Raw genomic sequence first — 26,243 nt, 5'->3', positions numbered from 1 at the left:
ATTCTGTGCAATGGGAACTAACTGTTTTAGAGCTCAGTGGGGTGAAATGATCCCATGTCTTCATAGAGCCTTGCCCAGCAGAGAACTTCAGCTCTGGTTTCAGCATGAGCCGTGCAGTACAACATTAATTAAATGACAGCTCCCAGTTCCAAGCTAACGAGGTCAGGATCCAGCGCCTTGGCATGATTAGATCTTAAATAATTTAAGCTACATTAACATCCAGCAAAAAAAAAGTTTTAGTGTTTTTTTCAGAGTTCAGCCCAGCCTATTGTATCACAATGTTTTGTGATATAGTGTCAAAATGATGTGGTTTTCCCATATTTTTGACTGTGAAGAAGGCTAGTCTTGTGTCAGCCCTGGGATGTCCCATCCCAGCACTGCCTGATGGGGCCCAGCTCTGGGCACTGTTGGAAAACTGTGCCATGATCTGCTCAGATGGAAAACCAGCCCCAACCCTCATGAGCCAGCACTAAGCATGGGAATTTAATATTGCTTCTAAATGTTTTTATCCTGTCTAATGCAGCTGTGGATATGGATATTCTCATCATCCACAACCTACACATTCCACCTCTCCTTTTTTCCCCCCAGTTATTTTAAGTTTGGGATAGGTTTTTTGTTATTGACACACAGATTATTTCCATGGTATAAAGAACTGGAGTTGAATAGGTATCATTTCTGTTTTAAAACAAGCTTTAAAAAGTATTTTCTATTTTTGGAGATCTATAGATAGAAACTGTGTTGTTTCTGAAACATTTACTTCCACACTTCCATAATGTACTCTGATGTTTCCAGGTGTATGTGATGTATACAGTCTTGGTGGGTTTGCTTGATACACCAAGAGTCTTCTCAGATTGTTCATGTCAAAAAAAAAAAAATTTTAGAAAAATGAGTTAATTTTCTTTTATGTCTCCGTTCTGTCTCTTTTGGTAGACTTTTGCAGCATGGATGGATGATGTGTTTTTTGTCTGATGATTCTCCAGTAACATCCATTTATCTTGTATTCTGACCTCAATCCTACAGATGTACACATGTATTTAATTTTAAGATTGAGTAATCTTGGCTGAAAGGTCGAGATATGTATATATCTCCTCAGGATTATGAATTAATAATGCACTTGCTCCAACAGACATCTGGAATCCACACTTCAATATATAGCCTATAAAACACTTCCATACCATAATAAAGTTCAATCATCTGCAAACAGGGAGATGTTAGAGAAAGATTACATGATTTTTCAAGATTCTGCAAACAGTTCTTGGCAGAATCAGAAGGAGAAGCTCACTGCCTTAAATCCTGTTGGAACTCTGTCCTCTCCTGCTTTTATCCATGGATCATTAAAATAGGAATTGTTCCGAAGAGATCAATGGCAAGGCCTGCATAGTTGAATTTTAATGTGTTTTAAATTTTGCATTAACACTTAATATATTGCATATAATACCTAGGATGCTTAACTGATTGCAAAAAGCAAACCAGAGGAGCACTGCCAAAGCCATCAGCCCCGACCCTGGTTTGGGTATCCTTTGATGTTCCCTTTCTTGGGGGATGTGAAGGGGAAGTAAAGGATGTCACTTCAGAGAGGAGCCACGCTGTGGAACCTGGGGGCTGTTCAAAACCTGCACTCTGACCCTGCTATTGCAATCAGATGGTCCCAATATTTGCTCAGCATCAATTTAGAGTAGATGTTAGGGGGTGTTGTAGAAATGAGACCCGCCGATAGTTTTAGGAACTGCAGGATCTCCATCCTGCAGATTTTTTGTATCAGCAGCTACTTTATAGCATTTTTTTCTTCTTTTCCATGCGATTTCTAACTGCCTGTTGCACATGCATATTGCAAAAGCAATTTTGGTTTATTTAACACCTGTTTAACACTATTTACAATACATCTAGATTTTATGAGCGGTTCTCATAGGGCACGTGGGTGCAGTGCCGGGAGCGGTGCCGGCACCAGCCGGGGTGCGCGTTCCGCTCCGAGCTGCACCGCACGTGTGGCAGAGAGGCACGGAGCGAAGCCACCACCACAATTAACCCCAAGTCCGTATATTAGAAGATTATTTTCAAGTGTTTGTTGCATTAATTCGCCACTCCTCACCCCGGCTTTACGCCGTTGGGGTCGGGCACGCTCGCGGAGCTCAAATTACCCCCGGTTAAGCAGAACCGCTCAACTCTTCGGGCACATCCCGGGGGCTGCGGTACCAACCCAGAGACCGTCCGCGCCTTTGTGGGGCCCCGTCCCCGTCCCCCCGCTGCCGCTCAGCGCCTGCGTGCCGCGCACTCGTGACCGAACACCGCACGGCGGGGCCGGCGGCCAGCACAGCGCCGGTACCGCCCCGGTACCCCGGCCAAGCAGAGCGCCGGTACCGCTCCGGTATCCCACCCAGCCCCCCATCCCGGCCAGCCCAGCGCCGATACTGCCCCGGTACCCCGGCGAGCCCCCCATCCCGACCAGCACAGCGCCGGTATCGCCCCGGTATCCCACCCAGCCCCCCATCCCGACCAACCCAGCGCCGGTACCGCCTCGGTACCCCGGGCATTCCCCCCATCCTGGCCAGCCCAGCGCCGGTGCTGTGCCGTGCCCCCGGACATCAACCCCGCCCGCCCCGGCCAGCCCAGCCGGTACCGCGCCGTGTCCCCGGTCCGCCCCCCCGCCATCCCCCCGGCCCCGCCGCTGTTTACGTTCCGGGCACTGCGACGCCTGCGCCCCGCTCCACACGCAGCGCCTGAACATGGTTCCTTAGGACTTTGCAAAAGGCATCGCCCCCTCCCCTTCCCTCCCCCTTTCTCCCCCCCCCCCCCAAAAAAAAAGTCCTGGTGCAAAATAGCAAAACTTTAGCGAGCCCTGGATGGCTTTTGTTTTGCCTCCTCCCCATTTGGGCCAAATATGCAGGACAGGAACTGTTGACAAATAAGTGATGAAACTCTCAAAAAAAATGGAGGCAAAGAAAGACTCTGGAAGAAGATTGGTGTGTAGCTGGCTTCGGTCTCTTTCCTATTCGTGCCTTTTAATTGATTTTGCTTAATTTTTTGCAAAGGGAGAAATGCATGTGGGACGTAGGCAGCGGAGCGACTTAGTTTACAAGAGCGCGGCTGAGGCAGCGGGGAAGGGGCGGAATGGAACCGAGGGACGGGCAGGGTGGGACGATCATGGATCATTATTTTTTCCGGTGCGTGCGGGTTTGCGCTGATCCACCGCGCGTGTCCGCGGGGCTGCGGGGCGGGTTCGCAGGGCGAGAGCTGCCGGGAGAGGGGCAGAGCCGCCGGCGGCAACCGGTGCACCGGGCTCCCCCCGCTCCTCCGGGGACCTACCTTGTGCGCGGCCGGTCCCCGCCGCCTCCAGCCCCGTCTCCGCGCCCGCCGCAGCGTCCCCGGGGCAGCGTCACCGGCCTCCGCCGGGCCTACCCTACATCCCCCCGCATTGAACTCGTTGCTGCCCCTCGGCCGCGGACCCCCGCGCTTTCGGCGCTGTCGAGCGTGCGGGGCGGCGGGGGGAGCGCGCGGGGGCTGCGCATCCATCGCGGCGTTACATAAAGCGATCTGGTTTTTAAATCGCCGCTTCCGGTGTGACTATGGAAACACTCGGATTATGTAAATACCGAAACCTGGATGCTGGGCATCAGATGCGAAGATTCGCCCCCCTTCCCTTCACCGGGGAATTAGCTCGTGTTCACGTACAACAATAATAATAATAATAATAATTAAAAGAATGATCCGGTCGTTAACGAGCATTTACCGCCGTTCAAGGGCTTTTACGGGATTGCAAAACGCTTCGGTGCTGTAGCCTGTGAATTGTCGGCGAGTTACGTGTCCCCCGCTCGCCTTCCAGCGCCAGCCCCTGCTCAGCAGCCCAAGTTTGAGTTTTCCTGAAGCCAAGCACCTGTTATTCCTGCCGAGTTCCGTGTCACGGGATGGAAAAGGTGCATGCAGCGGGGTTGGAGCTTGTTTGGGTTCAGGTTTTGTTCAGTTTGTGCTTTGCCATCTTAATTATTTCCCTCAGAATGTGTTTATCAAACCGTTGTGCCCGATCCATGTGCTTTCCTCGATTTTTTTTTTCCTTTCCGGACAATGTGTTTTATTTTGGTTTTTGTGTCTTTTCTAGCGCTGCATCGGCCGAAGGCGGTACGATGAGAACGAGGACCTCTCGGACGTGGAGGAAATTGTCAGCATCAGGAGTTTCAATTTGGAAGAGAAATTAAAGAGTAAAATGTACCACGGGGATTTCGTGCATGCCATGGACGGCAAAGGTAACAGCGCCGGGCGGGGGCTGTCCGGCCGCGCTCGCCGCCGCCTCCACGTGCGGCTCCGCTCCGGCTTCGGATTTCGCGCCCGCGCCCCTTCCCGGGGATCCGGTGGCGCTGCCGGCCCCAGGGGAGCCGGGGGGCGGCTGCTGCTGGGGCCCTGCAGCCCGTCCCGTCCCGGGGGGGCTGCCCCGGCCCGTCCCCCCGCAGCCGGAGGGCGGCTTTTGCCCCAGCGCGGTGCTGGGATGAGCGCGGAGATCCATGGCAAGTGCCCAGCGCCTCCCCCGCCGTGCCCCGCCGCCGTGACCCCAGCGCAGCACCGGGCTGGTCAGGAATCAGGTCCTGGCACGGGAGAGGCCGAAACCCCAGCCCCCACTTAGCCAGAGGTGATTCCTGCTCCCCCTCCGCCTCCTCTTGAATCCAGGACCACTTTTGCGAAAGGGTGCGATTGATGAGCCTGTTCGCCAGTCTCGGAGACTTTAAAGTCAATAAGTTCTTTGTGTGTCTATCATATATTAAATTACAGCGCTCCCCTCCCCAAAGTTACTTGCTTTGCTTAGGTGACTCGAATTCCGGAGCGGTAAGCAGAGCCAGACAGCCCAGCTCTGCCGCACGCTGCCTGGCAGGAAGGGAAACGGGAGAGGCTTGCCCGGGAATCAAACGGGCCTGGGGGGTTGCAGGTCACCTTTATTTACCGCTGTGCTGCTGACACGGATCCCTAATCCCAGATGGCTATCACCAAAACTCGGCCTGACTGAGGAGCCTGTTTAGGATGGCTTTCTCAGGAAAGAGAAGTTTTTGCTGTAATCCTCCTGAAATTGCTCTAGCTGTGTGGAGCCACTAATCGAGTTTAGAAAATTTCCTTTTCTCCCCTAGGCTTAGTTTTGCATGAGCATTTTAAGCTCCTTTTAGAAAAGTTGATGTGGTGGAGAAATTAAATACCTATCTTACTTAGGAAGGTATTTGTTTAGGAGATAAGCTCAACCCTGACCCCTCTTCCTCCAAACAAAACACAAGCAACTATTTTTTAGCTGGAAAATGTTAATTAATTTTCCAGAAAATGATTGCATTCTACCCTCAGCTTCCAAACACTCCAGTGGTTGCCACTGCTCCATGCTAAGGATAGTACAATCCACATCTTCCCTGGCTTGGCAGCTCCAAAATCTCTAGGCAGCTCTCTCCTTTCTAGGGAACTTGAAAATAAATGAGTGTCTTTTGTTATTTTGTTGTGGTCTGTGTCGGCTTTGTTCAACCCCACAAGGGATTTAAATGCTTTGTTGGGGCATTAGGAAGAAAGGATCTGCCTTGCTATTTGCTCTGGTTTTATTTTTACTATTGGTTTACTTTTTTTCTCTCTAAACCAAAGAGTTGAATTGAATCTGGTTGAAAGAATGACAGTAGTATGTAAGGATAAAACAATTTATATGAACACATGGAATTAGTTGAGCAATATTTTTTTTCTTTCCCATGTCCTTGTTTTTATTTTTAATGATAACTCATCATGAAGTGGTGTGATTTTTGGCTTGAATGCAGTTTATCATAGCTACTTGTTCTTTAGTCTGCAAGGCTACATAGCTGCCTCTGCTTCTTCCACCAATATTACTCCAGATGTTTGTTGACTTTCTGACTTGGATCAGTGTCTGTAAAAAGTCTTTGCGGTTTATTTATTTGCTTACCAAAAGGCAATAGCTTTAATGGGGATGCCTATGGGGAAGGATGACTTATTTAGCACAGAAATATTTACTTGGTAGCCTTAGCTGAGTGTTCATTACACTTACTTTGACACTGATAGCAATAAAGTTTCTGTACTTTTAATGTTTCTGTAAATGGATAATTACAGTGCTCTGATTTGGTAACTCTTAAGTAGGAACATTACATCCCTAGTTGTCATAATTACTAACTGAATACAGCAAAGAAAAAGTAAAAATAGAGGGCAGTACATGTGCAGGCATGGGAGTTTGGCCTCTGGCTCCCCTCTTACTTTCAGTGTGGGTTTTAGAGCAGAGAAACATCAGGAATAGAAGCTCAGGCTGATGTGCTTGTGCTGGCCCAGGAAGCATGAACAGCTGGAAGAATCTTGGAGTTAAACTGCTCGTGTGGACCTGAATAAACTGCAGGGAGTGTGCACTGGGTTTGGCAGTGCAGGGCATTTTGTAGTGCTGAACAGTCAAGCAATGCTTTCCATTTCAAGGCAGCGTATGGACTTTACAAAAGTCATTTTTTCCTGTAAAGATGGGGGAATAGCAGAGCCATAGAAACAGTCCATGGCTGCTGCAGGAATTCCTCTGCTCTCTGTGGCAGAAGGCTCCAAACTGAGTGTGGGGTTTTGTAGCCATGGCTCACCCAAATCGCTGCCTTGTAACTTCCTCTCTAATCCCCAAATCACTGCTATTGTGTCAGACCTTGCATAGAGAAATCCTCAGGAAAGGCCAGTCCTGTGTAATCCTCAGAGAGGAGCAGCAAGGTAATTCTGGCCAGTGTTAACATGACAAACTTATGTTTAATTTTCACTTTGATTGTGTATTATACTGTGACTCCCCACAATTCATTTTTCACAGACTTCCTAAGTGCTAGGAGCTATATAAAATCTGACTATCAGCTCCTGGAGTTACATTGCTGATTAAGTAAAAGAAAAGTTGTTCTGTTGAAACTAACAGTAAGCCCCACATAAAAAGAATTACGTGTTCATAGAATCAGAGCTCTCTGCTAGAACCAGATAATGCTCACAAGAAAACATGTATTTATCTAAGTAGAAATGTGTAACTTAGAATATCTAAACTAACACATACATTTTAAACTACACATTTGCCCAAAAAATACCAGACTGATTTGCAGTCTTTGGTCTGGATTATCTTTTAACTGTTAATTTGGTATTTCATTACAGCCTGGGTGTTTCAACACAGACCTTAATTGACAAACTGACTGGCTTCTATTTTATGTGCATCAGTGAACAGGAAAAATAGGGAGCAGCTGGGACAGCATTGTCTGTCACTGGGTTTCCGGTTTAGATCTAAAATATGCATTCTCTTTCTATTTCTCTTTAGGTGATAGGGAGTTCTTTGGTGAGAAAAAGGAAATGGGGAGAGCCTGAGAAAATGTAACTGTGAGGTGCCAACACCATTGTAATTGCTTTTGGATGTTGCTCTTATTCATTTCCACAGATTTTACTTTTGAGTATGTGCAAAGAGAAGCTCTCAGAGTTCCCCTCATCTTCAGAAATAAGGATGGACTGGGAATTAAGTAAGTTACAACCAAATTTTGGTGATTAATAAATGCTTTTATAAAATAACCATTATACTTTCTACTTGTATCTGATATTTCTTTTGATGATCTCAAAATGGATTGCAATTAGTAAGACTGTCAGCACCCTTGAGAGGAGGAATAATTATTTTCCACTTATAAACAAGCAGATAATGAAGTCTATAAAAGTTAAGTGCATACAGCATGGTACTATACAGTCAAAAATAAGTCAGCAATGAAAGTTAGGAATGAAATCCAGAGATTTTTTTTCTCCCAATGCATGCTGTAATGACAGAACAAACTCCCTTCAATTTTTGACTTCTCAATTCTTTCATTCATTGCAGGTGGAATTCTAATGATGCCTGTAGTTTTCCATTATAATTATGTCTCTTCAGAATGTTACAGCTTTGTAAATATTTAATAATGTCTAGTTAAATATGGGATTACTGGAGCCTTTTTGAGGTTGCATTTTGTTAATATCCAGTATAAAGGATTTGGTATTTTAATAAGAGAATCCTGCAACTTTGTTTGTGAAAGTGACAGTGTCTAAAAGAGAAGTATTAAAAGCATTAACATTATCAGTATTTCATCCATAGTTTAGATGAATGTTCCTTGATACTTTTGGAAATTAGGATCATGTAACTGACTATTGCTGAAAGAAAGAAAAATAATTTTTTGAAAGCATCATTACTTTGCTCAGTTTCACCTTAGTTTCCAGCTGTGGAACACCTCCCAGTTTAGGGGACCAAGGAGTCCCAATTGTTAATTAAAAGGAATCAAGCCACCCCAGTATAATTTAAAGAGAGAAAGAGATGAAGCAGAGTTTGGGGTATTTGACAGCCATGTGTCCTTTTACTATAAGAGCAAACAGGAGCTGCTGGGATGCTTCTGCTGATGTAGTAAAATAGTTTTATATGTTGAACACTGAACAAGAAGTGCTCAGTAGGCTCTCTCTGTATCCATTGGTTTTAAACTGCTGCTCCTTAGGGGCAAGTGGTAAAAGTTTCAAGAATTTCTTCCTGAAGAAGCCATGAGCTGTTGAGTGAGGCTGGGGAGTGTTTAGGAGCCAGAGATACTGCAGCACCCTCCCAGCAGCCAGGTCCACCTCCTGTGTTTGAGGAAGTTCACATGAAATTCCCCTCAGTTCAAGAAGAAAACTGGGAAGATGTTTCAGCTCCTGCTGCTGTGCCAATGGTACCAGTTCAGCTTGTGCTCCAGAGTGAAGAAGTGTGGAAATGAGAGCTCATCCTGCAGACACAAACATTCCTAGGCTTCAGGTCACAGGAGGCTGTGAACATCATGATGTGGTGGATTGGGTGATCCAGATATGTATAGGGTGACTTTTGAGATACAATGATCCACAAAATTCGTGATATAAGGTGATTTATTTACTTCTGACGTTGTGAATATCTGCTGATACAAGCTTCCACTTCTGATTGTGCTGAGCAGTCAGCCTGCATGTCTGTGCCTGGCAGATGTACAGAGCTGAACAGTTTGCTTACTGTGCTTGGAGGTACTCTGAAATGGGAAGGAATGAGAGGAATGAGGAAAAATCCTTACAATGAAACTGAAAATTGCTTTCCTCTTTACTTCTGACCATCATGAGTGGCTACTTGTATGTCTGAAAGCAGGAAAGCCCCGCTGTGATCTCTTAGCAGAGGAGAAGCTGTTTTTCTGGGAGGGCTGTTTCCAAGATTGTAACTCAGGGAGAGAATGCTCTTTGGAGAGGTGTTATCTCTTATCTGAACAGCAGTCATCTTGCATTGTTTTGTAGTTAATCAGATACCTGTGCTGGCCAGAGCTCATCCTCATTAGGATTTGAATAGGTTCTCTAGCAAATCTTTAAACATTTGCAAAAATGCACCCAGTGCAGACTGAGGTGTTTGCATTTCTCTTCTGGCTGAGGAAATTAGCAACACAATTTGTTTATTACAGACTGCTGAACATCTCCAACTTAGTCAGTCGTATTTTTGAGTTAAGTTACACTGCTGTAATATTCTTCACCACCTTTTATGATATTTGAAATCTTTAGAAGCATTCGTGGTTGTTTTACACAAGATGCATTTGTCTGAAAATTGCATAACATCAAGGGAAAAACATTTCTGCACAGTTCTCGCATTGCTACTGTTCTGGAAACAGAAAACCAAATGACTGGTGAGATTCAAGAAAACAGTTGGTTTTGGGATTTTTACTATCATAGTTTTGTAGCAAACCAGCCCTAATTGTGTAAGAGGGAGTGTGGCAGTTCTGCTGGTGGGGCTGGAGCTGAAGAAGTACAAGTATCTCTGGCAGCAGAATGGGTTGGAATTAAAGCTAGACCTCCCAAGACTGCCCAACTACAAAATGAGTTCTTGAAACTTGCTGTTTTCAGGCCTGATTTTTTTCACTTATTGTACTCTTTTTTTTAATGTATCGCACATTCTTAGACTGCAGAGAAAAAGAATCTGCCAGGCGTACTCTCCAAAGAGCTAAACATATTTATTTGTTTGAAAGGATTGTATTCTTCAAGTTTCAGTAATGTTTATTTCTGACTGCTGCTGAACCTCTCAGAAATAACAGAATTGCTCATATGCATCTCAGCTAAATTTGTTCTCCGTCTCTGTGGTTGATTTTATTTTGATTTATACAAATATGAAAAAGATTCCTATCTTATTGTTGGATGTTTCTGATACCAAATACAAGCAAGCTGTGTCATTTGCAGACAAGCCTGGCATGTTCTTGTTGCCCACAAATGGTTTCTGTTTCCCTTACTTCTGACTTTCTAGTGCTTGGAAAGAAAAGATGAGCTCTGAATGAACCCTGAAGGTCAGTAGATTCAGGCTGTTTCATTCCAGGGAGGGAGTGAATTCCAAAGCTGTGAGGCCCTCACAGCCAAATGCAAAGATGTGAGGGTTGGCAGAGAACTAACAAAAGATACTGTCCAGCCTCTGCATCCCACCAGAGGAAGGTGATAAGGGTAAAAGAAAGTGGACAAAGAGAATTTGGCAAATAGTTCTCAACATATGTGGATGCCAGTAAATGCAGTTTTTAACTTTACCTTTCAGTGTTTTCCTAATAGTAAAAAATATTGTTCTGCATGTTTGCCCATGGGCTGGATTGTTCTAATTTTCAATGAAATAATGTCAAAAGTCCAGAAGAAAATTGTTTATCTTCAACGTGGGGCAGTAGAAGAGGGGCAGAGCACTGAGCTGGCAGGTCCCACTGGGCTGTTTTTCATTACAATTCCTTAGTCAGCTCTTGTGCAATGTGAAGTGTGAAATATTGTCAGTAAAATGAAGTCAATCACCCTTAAAACCTCACTACTGTTTTTGTTTTCTTTTTCCATCCAGTTTTTATGCTGCAGAATTTTACTCTCTCCCTGACATGTAGAACTCACTTGCTGGACCAGGCTACTCTCTAATTACATTACTCCCTAAAACATTCCCTGTGTTAGAAGTGATCCTGTAAATGCATAACAACCCTGAACCAATTATGCTACCATTTAATTTAGCTCTGAATTAGCCCAAATTGAATTGAACAATTTCCCAACCCACCAAATACAGCCGGCATGTCTTCTGCCAGACGAGGAGGTTTGGAACAGTCATTAAAACAAAAGGGCTTTAATTTTATTTTTTTAAAATATATTTTATTTCCAAGCCATGGTTCCAACCTGTAATGATGTGGCTTTGAGCAGGTTGTTTTACTGCTCTGTGCCTCAGTTTGGCAAGTGTGATAATGCTTACCTAGGGGAACAGACATGGGGCACCACGAGTTACTTAACAAGCTATAAAGATTCAGGATTTTATTGAAATCACTCCCAACCCCTTCCCTTCTCTCCCACTCTGGTGCTGATAAAAAGTTCTCAAAAAGACACCTCTTCTCTTTCACTGTGAGTAGAAAAACTGCTGTACACTTGCCAATGCAAAGATGTCATGTGTGTCATTAAAACTTGCACTGTCCACACTTCAGAGAGGCCTTGCTTGATTCCACCTCCTGCACTATGGACAAAGAGCACCATACATTTATTTCTCCTTTATTATGGTAAAGAGAGTGTTCCCATACTTATCTTGACAGTATTTAACTTTGCTTTCTTTGCTAATTACAGAATGCCTGACCCGGATTTCACCGTTAGAGATGTGAAGCTATTAGTGGGTGAGTTATTTTGAATGCACTGGATTAACTCTATACAGAACAGAATTGCTTTTAAATACTTGTCCAGTTGTGTTTGTAGACATTTGTGATAACTCTCAGAATCTGGGAGAAGGCACGGAGAAGCAATTTGTAAATTAAAAAGGCTGGGAGAACCCTAATTAGTAGTTGTGCTGACTGGAGTCCAATCTCATGCTGGATAATTGGCCATTTGGAAGGGAGGGAATGCTTTTGCTCTTAACAGGTGTCCTACAAACACTTTTGTGATCCTGCAAAGCAGCAGCTCTATTGATCGAGTTCCTATTTTTTTTTTATTTTTAAATCTGTTGTAGAGCATCTCTTTGTAAAAGGTGTGACAGGAGCTGTATCACCTTTTGCCTGCGCTCTCCCCACAGTATTTATCAGTGTCAGGCCAGGTTGGTGCTTTGAGGGAAGGTTGTAAAGAGAGGCTGAGCACAAAGCCTTGCAAACTGTCTGGCTGTTGATGAGACACAAACCAGAGAAGTGGTGACTGTCATCAAATGTTTCCTAGCAATCTTTGCAAAATTAATGTTTTTTAACTCTAAGAAAAGCTACATCTTGAGTAGGAGATTATACTGTATGTTTCTTTGAAATCTGTTTTCACTGGAGATGGGTGTGTTCTTTATTGTTATCTGAAATTGTTGCTGAATAGTGATCCTGCACTCCATGAAGTCATCGCTGCGGAGCAAGCTGGATGTTGGATGTGTTGGCTGCAGTCTTTCTTGGAGATTTTAGCTACATTCCTGCTAGTTAGAATTTACTCAGTTTATTTACCTGTCTCATGGCAGCAGTTTATCTTTAAAATTAACTCAAATGCTGCATTCTGAAAGAGAAGTTTTTTTAAAAATTACTCTTTGAGTTTTATAGCCAATAGGAATATCAGGTCTGGAAAAGATGTAGCTAAGAAAAACAAAGGAGAGGAACTTGTGCCTCATTTCTGCTCACTTGGGGTTATCAGTGAGAGAGGGGTTATCTCTGATAACCTTCCTTCACAAACAACTCAGCAATGTTGCTTAATTTATGACCATTTATAAGCTTAGGGAAAAAAACCCCCAAATATCTGGCAGAAAATGTTTTGAAAGTAGTGTGGGAAGTGCTATTTGGTGGTCAAGCTGCATTAAATTAGGAAATCAACTCCTAAATTTTATGGATTTCCTAAATGCCTGCATGTGCACATTTGCAGAAAAAAAAAACCAAAACCTTTTTGCTGTGGAGGAGCCTTGTGCATAAACCCTGTCATTATCTGGACCCTGTTGCAGTTTTCTGAACTTGTTCCATAGCTGATAAACTGCCATTTCTGTCTCTGAGGCTGCTGGAGCTGAGGGTCTGATGCTGAGATGTTTTGGAACAGCGTAGTGTTGCATAACAACAGTGTTTTTCCTGTATAACAGTCAAAGTGTGGGAGTTGCATTTCCTCAAGATTGATGTCCTTTGAAGTTTTAGGGGGTGGAGATTCCTGTGTACATGGCCAGCAAAGCGGGAGGATATTTATAAATAAAGTTGCATTTATGAAACAATGGAGCAGAAATAACATTTGCAATTAACTTTGACATTAAGTTTAATGTAAGAGCATGCCTGCTCACAGCTGGATCAGCAATCCCTGTACCTGCTCTTGGCCAGATATCACATCATGGGTTCTTTTATATCATATTTGGGCAAACTCCCTTTGGAGTCATTGTGCTGAATCCATAATGTGGTCCAGAACATCGTCACCTGCCCTTTTTATAATACAGCTGATGACTTTTGGCATCACAGGTGGAAACTTTGATTCAAAAGATCGAAAACATTTGGGAAATGGACTGTGAGTTGCACCTGAAAAATCACAGTTCTTGTGGCAAATCGTTTTTCTCGCCGTGGAATTTGTGCTGGGTGGAACAGCCACATTGACACTGAGAGCACATGGGGGAATTCCTGTCTCCATGCCAAATTTTAAAATGATCTACTCATTATTTCTGGAAACACTAGTGAGCATCTTCCTATAGCATATCATTGCTGATATTTTTTTCTAGTTTTAGGTTACTTGTGCTACACTCACTATATAATGTTCAAATAAAGGACATAAAAAGTCATGTTTTATTACCATCTCCTGTCACTGGAGATGTTGATGTTGGAGATGTTGATGTTGTTGTCCCCACATTTTTTTAGCAGATCCCTCAGATCATCCTGAACCTCCAGGTCTGCATTTCCAATGCGTGGTATTTTCAGAACTTATCCAATCCTTTGCTGAACCTGGGGAGGGAAGGATGTTTGGTGAATGTGAAATGGAATGATCCTAACTCTCTGCATCGGATTGTGTGTGGGAGTCAATAGAGAGAGAACGCAGTCTGAAAAATGTTGTGTTCTGTGTAAACTTGTTGGCTTTTTAAATGCTCATCATCATAGTTTGCTGGTGCTTTTTAAACCTCTCATTTCTTCTATTTTCTTCTTTGAATCAGGGGAAGCACATTTGTTACAGAACCCTTTAAGGACATGGTGCTGGCTTTTTCCAAAGCACATAAGGAAGTTAATGAGCCTTTGGTCCCAAACTCTGCTGAAATCTTACTTTCTATTTCTAACGTGACTGTTGTACCATCTTCTCAGGGGAGAACCTAAAAGTCACGGGGAAACAACAACAAGCTTTTAAATCTCCCTTTGAAAGCTCTGCTCTGTGGCAATAATAAGGAGAATAAAAAAAGGATAGGTTGATTGCTGTTTTTGTTTACTTGAGCTTAGGTGTCTATTTCTCAGTCTTTTGTCAGACTTCCAAAGAAACATTGACATTGCTTGATGGATTTTTCTGTATTCCTGGCTTAAAAATTGCAGTAACCAGCTGTAATTCAGTTTGGTGATGTTCATGACCTCCTGTTTCTGACACGAGTGCCTGATTTTGCACTCATGTGCAATGTGTGTGCATGAAACACTCTGCCTTACAGTAGCTTTACTTTCCAGAGCCAGACTCCCACCTCCATACAAACCATATCCTGGATGCTCTGTAAAACCTGAGCTGATGGATTAATTTCAGCAGTTGGAAATGTCTCATCTCTGAAATGGCTGTGAGCCAAGAATACAAATGGAGAAGTGGAAAGGAATTCCTGGCCTGCTCAGGAACTTGGGACAACTCTTGAAAGATGTAAAGCTCTGTTGTAATTTAATAACTCTTAAGCTTTGTAATTTCATTGCATAAGGTAGATTTGATTGCTAATTCTGAGGGGCAGAATGTCACTGTCATCTCTTCATAAGCTGATTTAAAATTTGATTGAGGGTCATTGGCCCTCTTAGAGTGTCCTTAAACATCTGCCACATCTGCACAAAAACTTTGGTGTCATTTCTGCAGGAGTGCCTGTCATAGATGGGTGGAAAAGCAAAAGTGTATTTTCCCAGATTGTCAGCTCCACCCTCTGCACATAAGTACCTGTGTGAGAGTTTTATGCCAAGTGCTCTGTGGAACAAGGGGAATTGCTTGCCTGGGGCTGAGCAAGGAGAAAGGTGACTGCCTTGCTCAGCAAGCTGCTGAAAGCCAGGGCTTCCCTGGTCACTGTGGACCCTCTCCAGCCTTTGCCACTCCTGAATTCAAGGACTGAATGCAGTCATTTGTTTCAGTCTTTGATGTCAGAAAACCAAAGCATTCCATTTTGCCATTTGTTTGAATTTTGTCTTTATATTGTCCTTGATGGACGTCACACAATCTGAAGCTGGCAGCCCTGAATACTTTTGGAAGCTGTCAACCATGTAAGGGAGAGAGAAAGAGGAAGTGCTCATGGATGTGTGCCTCAGTCTATCACTCTGAGCTCCTTGCTCTTTCTCTGATTATTTCTTTTTATTGGGTTTTTTTAGAGGTTTTCTTGGGTCACCAGAGATTGAATTTAGAGGAGTATCTGCTTTTCTGTGGCATCTGCAGTGTCTCCCCCTGTGACTCTGCACTGCCTTTGTCTCCCTGGGTTGTCCCAGTCTGCCCAGGAGCTCTGTGGGTAGGGGTGCAGGCCCTGCACAGTAGTGACCAGTCTGGATGTATTTGCATTTATTTCTAGTTTTTAGCTGACCTATTTTCAGTTTGCTTGCCACAGGCCCACAGCCTAAGGCTATTGAATCCCAGCTTTTACACTCACACCTAAATAATAATAATAATAATAATAATAATAATAATAAGTGGTGCTGCGTCTGTGATGTGCATAATCTCTTCCCTCTCTGGGCTGGCGTAGCTTTGTCTGCCAGGGTAGGTATTTGTTGTGCACCCCCAAAGTGGAGCTTGCAATCCCAGCAGGTGGCAAAAGGGGAGATTTCAAACATGCTGAGGATTGTAAGAAAGAAAAGAGACTTTGGGTTATTGTGATCTCTGGGCTGAAGAGGTTAAAGTTGTGACCACAGCGGTCACTTCTGTAGGATCAGCAGCATTGTCCTATGGAATTCACCGTGCCCAGCCAGGCATTGTATCAGTGGGAACAGTGCAAGTACAGGACTTAGACTATTCATAGGGTGGTCTAACAACTGACATCAACTCACTGATTGATTTTATTTAACTTACTCACTATGGGTTTATTTATAGAATTAAAAAAAAAAAAGTGTAGGAGCAGCAGAGGATGTGTCATCAGTCATGCAATTTGCTGTTAAAACTTGATGCTGTAGACTGGACTGGGTCCTGAGGCTCATAAGCATAGGAAATGTGTGGTTGCTGTGTTCACAAACTGCATTGAAAGACTTTGGTGTATAAAGAATCCCAGAAAAGTTGAAAGCTTTTAATTGTCATACAATTTGTGCATTGAGGTATGGCAGTAAAGAGCAAATATAAGCAAGCTCCAATAACTGTTGCAAAGACCAATCTTCATCTGCCCAAGAAGATGATGCACAAGATGTGACCTAATAGATAATTTCAATATTTGATTCCTGTGATTCTGTCAAATCCCTAAAGACCTGGCAGCAGGCTTTGATCTCAAGACAAAGGGTAAAAAGAAAACCAAGGCTCTACATATCCTGTTGCTTTCTTTGGTGGGAGTAGCTGAAGAAATACTTTATTATTGCTGGGATTTGCCTTCTCATTAGAAACACCAAAATAACAGGAGCTGAGCCAAAAATTTCAGTTGCAAATTGACTGTTTAAAGAAATATGTGTGAAGAGCTCTGCCCCAGCTATGAGTTTATAATCATGGTGTCAGTGGAGCAAGATAATAGAGTAAGTTACATCATTAAATCCCTGATATTTTCAAGGGAAAAGTCCTATAAGTAGGGGGGTCTGGGCACTGCAAGTGCAGGTCAGCCTTCCCTCATCCTGCTGACAATTTCTGGAGGAGATGCTGTGTGCTGTTACACATCTGCTCACGGTTTATTCACTAAGTGCATCATAGTGCACTGAAGTGAAGATCTGAGCTTTCATTAACATCAGTGGATGAAATCAGACCTGCAAACGAGTATTTCCCTGCTGTTTAGATTTTTTTTTTCCCACAGGGGAGAGCCCTTAGCAAGGTTTGTGAAGTTTGGTATTGCAACATTTTCCTCATCCTAAGAGGAACTGCAATTCTTCAGTGTGATGGTGCACAGTAAAAAGTGTGGCTTTGTTTTCCCAGGTGGGAATCGGGCAGAAAAGTGAAATGATCTGCTAAAATCAGAATATGGGGAGTCTCAGTTTCTAGTTTTCCTGTAAACTGTAAATGATTTAGTGAATGTAGGAAGCCATGGCCTCTTTATGCAGGGACTGTGGTGGGGAGGGACAAGTTCCCTGACTAGTTAATGTCAGCAGGCTAATGTAAATAATTTAAATTCAGTTGGGACAGAAAGGATTATTGCCCATCAAATGTACCTAACAGCCATAAGCTATGTGAGGCTCTTCATCTTTCATCCAGCCATTTTTGTTCTCTTAAATACAGACACTGCTGTAGTCCCCAGGAATTCCAGTTAAAATGGGAATATGCATGCCAGATACTTTACAGAGAGAAAAGATCCCCCTCAATCCATGCTTCTGGAAGCAGGAGATATTGAAAAAGGAATAGAAAGATATATAAACATTGTAGGCAATAATTATTAATGTTTTATATACCTATTAAAATCCATACACAAATGTTTACACATACACATGTATAAATTTCATTCAGTACTGAATCAAGAATCATAAGCAGTGTTTCCATGGAAGAGAAAATTGTGGTGCTGGTGGTGACTGCAGGTCAGGTGGGTAAAGGCAGGAGGGAGGGCAGAGACCGTGTAAAACACTCCTTTTACATCAGCATGCATTTCTTGTGGTGTGTCAGCACAATGGTCCCCGAGCTGGCTGTGCAAACCTTCAGCTTTTTGTTAGCAGCTACTCAAAAAAGCTTAAAGCAAATCAGAGAAGTGTCCCTGAGTAGCTGCTTCCTAGTGATTTTTTGGTTAATTCCCCTTGCGTGTTTGCTGCTCCTCTCAAATTGATCTGTTCTGAAAATTGTATCATGGTTGAATTCACATCCAACTACAAAGCAAGTTGAGAGGCTCGTAGTGTGGTCCACAGGCAAGTAGGGGAAATTTTGTCTTAATCAATGTACAGTTCTCCATCCTGTGAAAGAAAATTAGCCACGTAGATACAAAAGAAGGACAAAGCAGCCACACACTGCAGCTCAGAAAACTTTCCATCATTTCTGCTGAATAGGGACCCAGTGTTGCTTTTTCTATAGAGCAACGCTCCATTTGTTTCAAGGAAGTTGTGAAATTGGAGACCAAGAGGAGTTAGGAGGGAGGCTCATTAAAGAGGCTCTGTTGTAAGGAGCACTTCCCAAAATTAAACTGGCTGCTCAAAGGAAGTGCAAAAGTCTGCCCCCAGACTTGCATCTGAGTCTTGATTAAGATGTATGGTTCTCCCCTGGTGTGGGGATTTGTCCTGTCAATGGGAATGCCACGTTGGGAAGAGCAGAAGAGCTGAGTCAGGAGTCATTAACTGCTGTGTCTCCAGGAGTCTTGTGTGGAGGGACAAGGAGGAAGCAGCGAGGTCTGTGCTCTGCTCCTGGCACCCAAATAATGCATTTTTCAAAACACACTGGGCCAGGCTCTTCTAGGGGAGAGGAGTTATCACTGATCTCATGGGAGGGGAGGTACTTGGATGAAATACTTCCATTCATTGTAAGATTTTTCCTCTTATTTCTCATGGGGTTTTGTGCCTCACTGGGTGATCTGTGCCTGGCCTGCTCTCTGAGTTCTGCTTTTTTGCTTTTCATGTAAGTGGGACTGTTGGAATATTAAGAAAACTGAGTTAAAGAAACATCCATACTTTGGAAGGCCAATGTCTGTGTAGTTTTATACCAACTTGTGAACGTGTTCCTCAGGCTGTGAGAATTCCAACTGAGGGTACCTCAGCCTCTGGAACCTGCAGGTCACACCCTGAGTTCATTAAGGGACTCAGAGCCACAAGAGACCGACGTGTGGCTGACAGCTGAGAGGAGCAGGAGATCCAAGAGCACATTGAAGCAGGAGATAAGGATGGCTCCCTGCAGGAGGAGGCTGAACTTGGATGTTCCTCACAAGTGACTGTAAAATAATTACATGTCACTGCTATTCCCATTGATCTGAGGCTACAAACCCAAAACCTGTGTTTTCAGAGAGCTGGGTTACATACCTGCCTACAAACTTTCCAAAGGGAAAAATGGAACATCAGAAAGCAGCTTTCATCAGGGCCCCACTGATTTGTCTCAGATGTTATTCAGAAACATGTGTTTGAGATCCAGTCCATAAAAATAAATTGTTTCCTCAATCATGTTGTTTTGTGACCCAAGCTTGTTTTAAAAACTTGCACTATTTTTAAAAAATGCTCTGTTCTTAAAGTCAAGTTCCAAATTGCTCACAGTCATGCTGTCGGGCCTGTCGACATACTTCATGCTCTAAACTGGGAAATGTGCTAAGTCAGGCCTAAAATCAGCAAATAAATATTACCACTGAAAATTATAATTTTCCAGTGTCTGTAAGCTCAGATGGAGTCAAACCAATGGTCTGTCAACAAAGGGGTTTATAAGTACTGTTGGAATGAACTGCACAGACTCCTAGCTGCTGCATTTATTTTTAAATTTGAGTACTGCAAAGAGGAAACATCTGGACAATAAAAGTAAAATAAAATAAAATATAATGTGCTATTTCATTGAAATTATTGATTCCAATTCTGTCTAGCAGGTTTCTCTTTCCAAAGTACAGCACTGGAGGTTTATTGGCTCATCCTTTTGTCTTTGTACTTTTTTCTTCCTTTTCCCTTGAGCGACCTCTCCTGTTTTCTCTGTATCCCTCTTTCCTTGAGGAGGCTGCTGTACTGTACAGAACTTGTTTTATCCCCTAATTCCATGGAAGTTTGTGAGGAAGTACAGGTAAATCCTTCCAGACTCAAGCAAGTGTTCTTAGGATACTCTTTCCAGCCATGAACCAATAGTGATAGAGAGAGCAGCAGACTTTGCTGTAAACAGGACCAGTAGGACTTGACAGGTGGGGTTTTTTTGGTTTCCCATGGAAGCTATCCCTTCTTTGTGGGACACCAGCAGTCCCATATGTCAGTCACACAGCCTAATGTGATTTCTCACCCCCTCCACATTAGCCCAGGGCTAGGAAGAATTAAAAAATTGTGGAGTTGCACTGTGTTCTCTCCTGGGCAGAATTAAAATTAGTAACTAGACAGCAAAGTTTCTGAATGGATTTTTTTCAAGTGAAGTTCCATTAGTGATTTTCCTACAGTCTGAGGGCTCTAATTTGTTGAAAATTGAAGTGGTTTGTAGCAGCTCTGAAGGAACCCTTTGGGACTTTGGCATCCACCAGTGTTAAGGTGGAGAAGTGCATAAATAAAGTGGAAATCTCTGTCAATTAAAGTGTTGTATTGCAGACTCTCAGAGGATGTTGCTTCACTTAACACTCACTGGTTTTGTGCCTCTTAAACAGCTTATTATTTAAGAAGAAAAGCTGCAGTCTGTAATAGCAGGAGGGAGCTGGGGCTGTGGTTGGTGTCACTGTGGGATTTCCCCCAGTGCCGGTGCTGGCTGCACATCCTTCCCCCGATCTTTGTGGAACTGTGCTGGGAAGTAGGCAGGGAGCTGACCCCACTTTAAAAAAATTATTTAAGCCTCATCAGTTTCTTGAGTATTGGTGAACAGTTTGTATCATGAAACCAGGACCTAGGGCAGACAGAGGTTAAAACTTACCCAGTGTTCCTGATAGACTGGAAATAGAAACTCTTCCCTCTAATACCAATACCAGGCTCTGGTGCCAGACCATCTCTTTGTCATCTAAACTGGCCTCTAGCTTTGCTGCTGCTGCCTGTTATGTCATCAGGGGAAGTGTCTCTGTTCCTTGTGCTCGCTATTGCATCCAACAATTTGCTTTTTTTGCCATACCAATTAAACAACTCTAAATTGGTGTCCTGCTCATTCTCGTCCTTCTCTCCTCACTTCTGGCATTGCTCTCCCATCCCCTCCTGTGTGCTGGCACAGGCTTTCCTCTTTCCTGTAGTGAGGTGGTTCAGGAAGTTGAACTGGCAGAAAACTCACACTGTCTTTCTCCCCTGCAGAAAGGTGGAGGAATATATATATATATACACATTTATTATTTTTATATTTTTGGTGCTTGTTTAGCTCTCAGCACTAACCAGAGCTAAGCTGTGATGGATGTAGCCTTCCACCTCTGTCATAAGTTTCCACTGGGGCTCTGTGCATCAGAAGTGCCAGGTGAGTGAGCTTTGAGCCATGATTAGGGTTTCTGTGTAATAAAATAAATAAAAAGAAGGCATCTGATGCACTCTCATTATACTTTCTTTTTCTCCCAGAAGTAAAAATGAAATATTATAACACTCACTTGCCTATGTTTAGCACGTCTGCTGACTTGCCATTTTGGAAGTAGAACCAGTTCTATTTTTAGAGCTGAACTTCCTGTTTGAGCTCTCTTTAAGTTTGTCCTTTGCCTAACACAGGCAAAGTCTTTTAAAAATCTTAGTTAAACAGGGACAGTTTTGCTAAAAACAGTCATGTTCATGTCCAGTATAAACAGCAATAAATCTGCTTTGAATGAACATTACAACAAAAGTACAGTCTCCAAGAGAATGTATTTCCATGATGTCAGGACATGAAAGTGAAATTGAAGTGATGTGTTGGTGTGGTCATGGGCATCTCAAAGCCTCTGTCTACAGGTGGATTTAAAGATGAATTGGCCATGTGGAAAAATCAAGCAGAACAGCTGTTTTAGAATAACTCCTCATAGTCACGCTGTGTTTCTGCAATAAGCATCCTCTGCTTTAGCTCATCCAAACTAGAAATGAGCTATCTTATTTTGGAGTGATCCCACCCAAAATCCTAAATATTTTATGGTAGTTGATATGCTTTAGTGTAATAATATAACTTAGTTCAAAACTACCTTCAAGTGTCATGCCTTTACCTAAAAATATATATTAATACCAGCATGTTTTGGAGGTTTGATGTAATCACAGTTATATATTTCTTTAGATGTTCTCATAAGTGTGGGTACAAGATGTGTGGGGGTGTTGCAACCCTTTGACATCTTCAGATACCATTCTAGACCAGAGGGGAGCTGCAGAACTGCTGGTATAGTGCACACGTTGCTTGGTAATGTGAGTGTAGTTGAAGGTCTTCTTCCATTTCCTAATTGCAAAGTATGAAGGAAATCAAGTTTTCCTCATTATGGGCTGATGATGAGGTTTCAGAGGGCTGAAAGGTTATAATTTTTATAACATTTTTCTATATTGTTACTGTTAGATATATTTCATTTTGAGACATTTTAGGAAATTATTAATGGTCTTTAAAGAAATGTGAACTATAAATAAACCATAAGATTTTCACCAAAGTTATATCCCATCCCACTTTTCTTGGACCTTCTATTATTTTTCTTTCTATAATTGCTATTTGTGTGCTCTGTGTTTTCAGCCACCTGGAGTATGCTTATACTACAGGTTAATGCATTGGGATACTGTATAAAAAATTGGACGTAAAATGCTTCTTTGTATAAGGAATTTTTTTTCTATGAGCTTTTCACTGTCTGAAGCTTCTAAGAATCACAAAAAATTATGGCTTGGATAGGTGTGAGGATACTGATTAATTCCATATAATGCCACTAAAACACATGATGTGCCTGAGCCCCTTTCTCCAGCCCAGTCTTGTAGCATTAAGGGGCTCCATAGGCTGTTCCTGTGGCCATGCCTGCACAATTTTGGCGTGTGCAAACAGCTCCTCCCGCGGCTTATCGCGACTCGGCACTTTGATATCAAATGATGAAGCTGCAGAGGGGCCAGAGAGGAAGGTTCGTGGCAGTTTTACCCCTCCGTGAGGAGGAGATGCTGTGACCCCGCTGAGAGGGCTCCAGACTGGCGCTGGGGACACAGACCTGGCCGAGGGGAGGAGGGAAGGCAGAGCTCTGCAGAGGGGATGCCCTGGGGTGCTGCGGAAGGTGCTGGGCGAGGACTTGTGGGGAGAGCTGTGTGCGACGTCCGGGCTGCCTTCCCTTTGTTCTTCTGTGCCCTCTGGTGGCACTGAGAGCGATGGGATCGGGACGCGTCTCTTAATTTGTTCCTACCCTCGCTCCGAAATGCAGGGAATGTCGGGAATAGCTCCACTTGAGCAAGGACTTTCTGCTCGGATTCACATCCCTCCCAGTTAGCAGGGGATATCATAATAGTCTCCCATGGGCAGCAGAAGAATACGTGCTTCCAGCTCCGGGAGCTCCGGGGGGATTAACTGGGATGCAAGTCAAAGCCTCAGTCTTTAGGTACAATTAACCCGCTAGCGAGGCTGGCAGATTTCCTGAGGCTCTGCCAAAAATCCTGCTTTACAAACCAAGGATTTTTTTCCTCATAAGAAGCATAAAGATTAGGCAGGACCAGCGGGCCGGTCCCTCAGCGTTGGAGGTTGGTTTCTGGTTGTCAACACTATATTGTACCTTCAGCACAGATCTCAATTCAGCCACAGAGGGTTAAAATAATTCCCCAAGGTAGCTTTATCCTCTTAATGGACAGGCTTGATAATCATTCTTACAGAAAGGACATTTCCTCTTTCCTCTGCTGTGGGGGAGTTGCACCTTTTCTTGCTGGTGCTGTGCTGGAGAAGAGACCACAGCCTAGAAAACTCTGGTGTCATTTGCAGCTCTGATTCACACCTCCTGTGCATTTCTCATACTCTGCTGTGTGGTTCATGTTTGCATTGCTTCCACTGCTCCAAATATCCATGCTAAATCCACGTCATGGAGAAGGATGGGCCATGCTGAAGGCTGAGTCTGGCAGCTTGGATAACCTGAAGCTCAGGCAGGGGAAGGCAGTGCTTCGCTTGTTGGAAATAAAAAATGGCAGTTTTTGGATAACAGAGGATATTATTATAGTCCCAGCATTTCCCATTTCCTGTTCCCTCTCTGGAAAATTGTTAAAATATTTTATACGCGATGGGAAATGTGGGTGCAAACTCTGCAGGGGAGATCCACGAGAGCTTTGCTGAATGGCTTCGGAGCTTGAGCCCATAATTCCTGAAGTGTCTGGGGTGGGCTTGGTGAGCTGTGATTTGGGAAATCATTTGCTGGTGCAGGGAAGATGCCTGTGTAGTCTTCATTCCTCGAGGGCAGTTCTCTCTCTGACAAGGGGACAAGGTTTGCTTCCCTGTTGCTCTTGTTTTACCAAGAAGCCCAGAAGACCCACCACTGTCCAGTGTGGGCAATGGGAGGCAGGGACCCTGCACAAGTCATTTTTCCTCTAGATGTTCATTCCTATGTGAAAAAAAAATTATATTACAGCATATGAAAATGTTGTACAATTAAATCTATTAGAATCTTTATAGTGTCTTGGTTATTAGGCCTCTAAATAAAGGGAACTGATATATATATATATATATATATATACATATATATATATATATATATATATGCTATTGTCCACTTAATGGGGATTTTACTAATACATGGGCTGGAGTAACTCAATATGTTTTTAAGGTTTTAAGCAAAGCATAGTTCTTCTGCAGCTCATCCTGATGGATTTTTTTTTCCAACTTACATCCCTGCAATTGATTCTTCTTGTCTCCTTCTTGCTGTTGTCTGTTCCTCTTGTCAGAGATGGCACTAGCTTGTTTCTTAGTTACTGTCTTTGTCATCCTTTGGGGATTCACTTGTGCTCCATGAGCAAGCAGCAGGAGAGGAAGATGTTTCTTTAGGCTGTAAAATCCCCCAGCATCACCAGTCTGCCTCTGACTCACATCTGCTGCCAGAGATGAAGCAGTGCCTCTTAATCCCACATTGCCCAGTCCAGAGCTCTATTGGAAAAACATCCAGGGAAGTCAAGGGTGAAGAGGTGCACAGTGCACTGAAGCTTCCCCTGTCAGCAGTGAGAGACTGCCAGGGCTCCAGGTGTCTGTTAATCCATGTCCACTGGGTGATGAGCTGAAGTGAGGGACAGGTGGGAAAGAGGATGAGAGGCTGTCAGGGTCACTGAGGTCCTGCTGGGACCCACTGGGCTGCCCCTGGCTTGGTTGAGTGAGGTCCCTTCTTCGAGAACACAGTGAGAGTGTGATAAGGGGATGCCTAGGATTTGATTAACAGAAATGGAACATGGTAAAATGTGTGTGGAGCTGCTCAGAAATCCAGCCTGAGATCTCTCAGCCTGCCATCACTTTTTGGAGCCTCTGTGTGCTTCTTTCCCTTGCTCTTTACTCTCCTAGATGATATTTTTCACCTTGTACTAGGAACAGAAGATATAAGAAAGAGCTGAATCTTTTCAGGACAGAAGAGATAAAGCTGGCAGTGAGCCAGAGCTGCTGTGCAGTGGGCAGTGAACACCAGGATGTGAACCTGTAATTATACATCTCAAATTCTGTGAGCAGTACTCCAAGAATCATTATGTATAGGCTTGTTTGACAGTACTGTGGTTTAAGAGAAAAACATCCCCTCAAATTACTCTTTAATTTGGAAGTCAAGAGATTATCAATTCAAATCTTAAGCTCTTCTGCCTGTAATTGATAATCGTGTTCATTTAACAAACCTGCTATTGAACTGCTCCTCATACTCTTAATTCATCAGGTAACTGCTGATTTTTCTTTTGGAAAGGATAATCGAGAGGCTCTACAAGGTTGCTTCCAGCAAAGCTGAGATCAGACCTAGACTAAAATATGGCAGAACCCAGGCTCAGCCACACAGCCCCTCAAATGGGCTAATCTTTCAGTATCTGTGTCCTCAACCCCTCTGGGCTGTAGCCATTGCTTTGATCCCAGGCTCTGGAAGCAGGGAGTAGGATGGCTTTCATTAGGGACTTGTTTAACAGGACTCCACCCCAAGCTGCTAACCTGTGGAATTGAAAAAAGACCATTCCCTTAGATAGTAAAGCTTACAGTTAAAAAAAAAAAAAAAAAACCACAACAAAACCCTCCAAGCCATAACTGGATTTTATGTATGTTGTTTCAAACATACAAATGCCAAATTTAAGGACTCTCGTGCTTTTTCACACATAACTAAACTCTCCTCAGACTGCCTCAAGGTGGCAACACTCCAGACAGTCCCAAGCCCAGCCCAAGGATGGGCTCCTGTTCCTCGGCCTTGGAATGAGGAGTTTGACTGACAGGCTGGTAGGACTACTCCAGATTTACACTATATAAATTTTTCTTTTTGATTTCAAAGCTTTATGGTCTTGAGTTCCTTTGCAGAGTCATTATCACATCTGTCACTGTCATTGCTATCAGGGGCT

General features: G+C 43.5%; 1 protein-coding gene across 4 annotated transcripts in view; it reads left to right on the top strand.

Moving 5' to 3' along the window:
* KDM2B (lysine demethylase 2B) overlaps positions 1-26,243 on the top strand; it is a 113,513-nt gene that overhangs the window by 3,526 nt on the left and 83,744 nt on the right. For 2 of the 4 annotated variants that reach the window (XM_053959128.1, XM_053959129.1), the window contains 3 exons: positions 4,094-4,238; positions 7,394-7,472; positions 11,557-11,603. In XM_053959128.1, the coding sequence (XP_053815103.1) occupies positions 4,199-4,238; positions 7,394-7,472; positions 11,557-11,603 (166 nt within the window). In that variant the 5' untranslated portion in view covers positions 4,094-4,198. Of the gene's footprint in view, positions 1-3,819; positions 3,912-4,093; positions 4,239-7,393; positions 7,473-11,556; positions 11,604-26,243 lie in introns of those variants that run through there. The other 2 variants (XM_053959126.1, XM_053959127.1) reach the window with 2 other exon arrangements.

This window comes from Vidua chalybeata, chromosome 18, assembly GCF_026979565.1.
Source record: "Vidua chalybeata isolate OUT-0048 chromosome 18, bVidCha1 merged haplotype, whole genome shotgun sequence".
Classification (NCBI taxonomy): Eukaryota; Metazoa; Chordata; class Aves; order Passeriformes; family Viduidae; genus Vidua; species Vidua chalybeata.
The sequence above is the reverse complement of the archived record's forward strand: the minus strand, read 5'-3'. Positions and strand labels throughout refer to the sequence as shown.